Raw genomic sequence first — 3,650 nt, 5'->3', positions numbered from 1 at the left:
GCGCCCAGCACGACGTCCCGGCCTGGCCCCGCGGCCCCTGGCGCCCAGCACGGCGTCCCCGTCCTGCGGCCCGCACCGTCCTGCCCGTTGTCACATGCCTTTCTGGCTGCCTGCGTGGTCCCAGCGGCTCTCACGTGCTTGCCGGCCTTTCCTTCCTCTGAGTCCCTGACTCACACCTTCTGCTTGTTGCCTGTCCCTTATTGATCTGTGGGGGTTTTAAGAATAGATATTACTGATGTCATCTCTTCAATGCTCTATAATCACTGTTTCCCAGCTTCCTGCTTATCTTTCATTTTGACTTCCCTGTCTTTCGTTGTGCTGAATTTTTTTGATTACTCGTGTAGATGAATCTGGTCATCTTTGATGGAACTTTCCATAGTTCTTCAGTCAGTCAGGGAATGGACGGCCCTGCTTTCTGCTGGGGGACCTTCTTGGCCTCAGAGAGTCCACCCGGGGACAGCAGAGAGGCAGGACAGACCCCAGCCGGGACGCTGTGTCGGGGCCGGAGGGAGCGGCTGCCGTGACACTGGCCTGGCCTGCGGACCATCACCAACACCGCCTGCGGGGCGCACGGCTTCTCTGAGCGCACGCCTGCCCGCCTCGCCGGCCCCAGACCGCCTTCCGTCTCTCACCTGGGGGGGAGGGGTAGCACGGCCCCCACTCTGCCCCCACCATCTCAGGCCAGCAGTGACCCGGGCCGTCAGGGTGTGCAGGAGGGTGAGGGAGGGGCGGCCCACCCCCTGGAAACCCTGTGTGTGATCGTGTTCTCTCTGCTTCCCAAACCCTGCCCCCCGCAGGTCCCTGAGCACGCCCCCCCGGACCCGGAGTGCCCGGCGATGCCCCGGCACCCCCTGCAGCTGGTCCTGGCCCTCCCGGCTCCCCAGAGGAAGGCTGAGTGGCCCCCGGTGACGCCGTGACTTTACGCTGCCCTCCTGGCAATGGGGACACGGCCAGCCCTGGGATGGGTGCGCCAACCCACCGCGTGCCACCATCAGCCCCACAGGGAGCTCGGCCCCCCTGGACCCTGCGCCCCCCCGGAAGCGCCTCACCTTCGAGCGCCTGGGTGGCTCTGAGCCCTGGGGGCACGAGTGCGGGCCTGTGCTCCCCACGTCCTTGCGAAGCAGGCTCTGCGGGCCGGGAGGCTGAGGCCGGACCACGGCCGGGTGAGCGTGGCGCACCCGACGGTCCCTGTGAGCAGCTCTGGTCGCAAAGTCACCAGCCCGCCCCCGCCCCGGGCAGAGCTGCCGTGGGGCCGGGCCTGGGGCGATCGGGAGGAGGAGGGTGGAGGCTCCCTGCAGGCCCAGAGCGGGGCAGCGGCCCGTTGGGGAGGCTGACGGCCCCCCGCCTTCACCTCTGCTCCCCACCCCAGAGGTGTCTGCGGCTCTCCTGCCCCCACGTCTCCACCTCACCACCGTTTCCTGAGATTTCAGCCCTTTCGTCCGGGCTCTTCCTCTCCGGGAATGTCATCCTCCCTCCTCTGCTGGGGGAGCTCCTGGCACCCACCGGGCTGCCCCCCTCAGCCTTGCCCCTCTCCCGGGGGAACAAGGTGACTTGAGGGCCCGCCGATGACCGTGGGTGGGGGCGGGGGCCCGGGTGTCCCTCGACCTCGACGGTGGCAGGAGGCCCAGTCTGCCTCACTCACGCTGGTCACAGGCTCGTGGTGTCACCCTCCCCAGCAGATCGGCCGCAGGCTGGGTCCCCAGGATCAGCTGGCCCTCTCATAAGGCTGAGGGGACAGTCCTGTCATTACATGCATGTCCCCAACCATTTCGGGGGCAGTTTTACGATGGGGTGTTAGAAACAAAGTTCAGGATTTAAAACAGAGCTTGAACTATTAGTTCTGGCCCTCGCTCCTCAGCCTTAATTTCCCCTGTTGTAGGGTTTCCTGGGTGCTAACCGATGTCCGCCTGAAATCCACTCCAGGAGGGACTCGCTCCCAGAACTCAGCCTCTTGAAATAGCGGCCACGCTCCGCTCGAAGCGCCCCGTGCAGCCAGAGGTGTGGGGAGGGGACGCGAGCTGAATCTCTGATCCTTTCTGGAAAACCTGCAAACGGCCAGGCTGGAGAGAGGCTGCGCTCACGGAGCCTGTTCCCGGCCTGGGGCCCCGCGAACGGGACTGGCTGCAGGGCCGGTGCCTCGCGGTGGCCCCGAGTCTGTCCCTCTGGGTGAGGCTCTCCCGGAAGGGCTGCCGTCCCCACAGAAGACCTGGAGCCGGAGCTGCGGGGTGACCGGGCGGGCAGTCCCCAGGGGCCGGGCCACCCGCCTCGAGGGGACTCTGGGCCACAGACCAGCATCTTTGGGGAGGGGGCGGGAGCCAGGGGCGGCGGCCGGCAGAGGAGGAGGACCTCCCTGCTTCACAGCAGGGGGGCTACGACCAGCACCAGAGGGAATCCGGGGGGGTTCCGGAACAGGGGGGCTCCCGCACCTGGTTTATGTCATAAACACTTGTTTGGTCGAAAGTGGAGTTTATGTGAAGTCATGTTAACGGAGCAAATGTCCTCAAACCCCTTTTACACGAAAACGGGTGTTTGAGACTCTGGTCAGCCTGTCAGGCCCTGCGCATCGCTGTCCGGTCCCAGCCTGCCTTGCTGGTCCGGGTCCCCCACGTGGGCAGACATCGTGGGCGCACCTCCCCTCCCAGACCCCGGCTCTGCCCGTCCGCCCTGGGGGATTAGAACCTGCAGCCTTGACGCCCAGACTGCGTGTGCGGTGGGGGTGGTCAGTGCAGAAAACGCAGCTGTGACAAAGGTCTGGGTGTCTCACGTGCTTTGGGCCAGGACGCCTCTGCGGTGACGCGATGTTCCCGAGGAACTGTATGTTTCAAAACAGGTGAGGATTCCCGCTCTCTTTGGGGCCTCGGGGGGCGCTCAGGCTGCCCGAGCTCCCGAGCCCACCCACGGCGTCTTCTTCGGGGACTTCTGGGGTCCAACCTCTGCCTGAGGCAGAAAGCAAAACAGAAGAAGGAAGATGAAAATATTTGTGTCTGAGGACAGGCCCTGAGACCTTTGACATTTTGAAAACGCTGTAACAACACGGGAGCTGGGAGCTAGGAACTGTGTGGCCTCTGGGCCCCGGGGCCGGCGTCCCGGTGCTCCGGGAGTGGGGGAGACGCACGCCACATGTCACGTCCGTCACACGGACACGTAGAGTCACAGCCATCGGAGGGGAGCACTCGGGACGGCGAATACTCAGGTGCCGCGCGTGGGAGGCCACAGAGCCGGGCTGTTTCCGGAAGGAGTTTGGCCGTACGGGCGGCGAGCCGCAGAGCGCCCAGCCCTGGGTCCGCGGGTCAGCCTGGGGGGGGACACGCACTGCACGTGGTCACACGGCCCAGCACCCGACGGTCCCGCAGCTCTGAAGGCTGGTGGGGCCGGACAGGAGCCACGTGCGGCCACGGGGCCTATGCCACGGGCCGGGTCACGTGGAAGATTTCCAGCCCCTGACGGACTCGGCGAGAGGCAGGTGGCCGCGACCAGCCCGCCGGGGTCACCGCCGCAGAGACGGAGCTCAGCTGTGTCTTTCCGACGTCGTGCACACAGTTCAAACCCAAACCCTGTAAATTTGACAGGCGTTAAAATAGCGTTTTTGAAGAAATTCCAGTAATGTGGATAAACATCATGTTGTAATTAACACCGAGTGTGAAAATATA

At 64.7% G+C, this 3,650-nt stretch overlaps 1 protein-coding gene across 1 annotated transcript; it reads left to right on the top strand.

Moving 5' to 3' along the window:
* The first annotated feature begins 6 nt into the window (after positions 1–6).
* LOC115293949 (translation initiation factor IF-2-like) lies at positions 7–2,460 on the top strand. The gene is made up of 2 exons (XM_029941649.1): positions 7–1,546; positions 1,880–2,460. The coding sequence occupies exons 1-2, from the start codon at positions 962–964 to the stop codon at positions 1,958–1,960; spliced, it is 666 nt and encodes a 221-aa protein (XP_029797509.1). The 5' UTR covers positions 7–961; the 3' UTR covers positions 1,961–2,460.
* The last annotated feature ends 1,190 nt before the right edge of the window (positions 2,461–3,650 follow it).

The sequence above is a fragment of the Suricata suricatta genome, chromosome 6 (assembly GCF_006229205.1).
Source record: "Suricata suricatta isolate VVHF042 chromosome 6, meerkat_22Aug2017_6uvM2_HiC, whole genome shotgun sequence".
Lineage (NCBI taxonomy): Eukaryota > Metazoa > Chordata > Mammalia > Carnivora > Herpestidae > Suricata > Suricata suricatta.
Note: the sequence above shows the minus strand (reverse complement) of the source record. Positions and strands in the feature narration are given on the sequence as shown.

Bases quoted from the DNA above. Each gene is read 5' to 3' on its own strand.
- LOC115293949 (XM_029941649.1), top strand. From the start codon at position 962: ATGGGTGCGCCAACCCACCGCGTGCCACCATCAGCCCCACAGGGAGCT. The intron at 1,547-1,879 runs GTGACTTGAGGG...CCCCTGTTGTAG, and splicing joins CCCTCTCCCGGGGGAACAAG to GGTTTCCTGGGTGCTAACCG.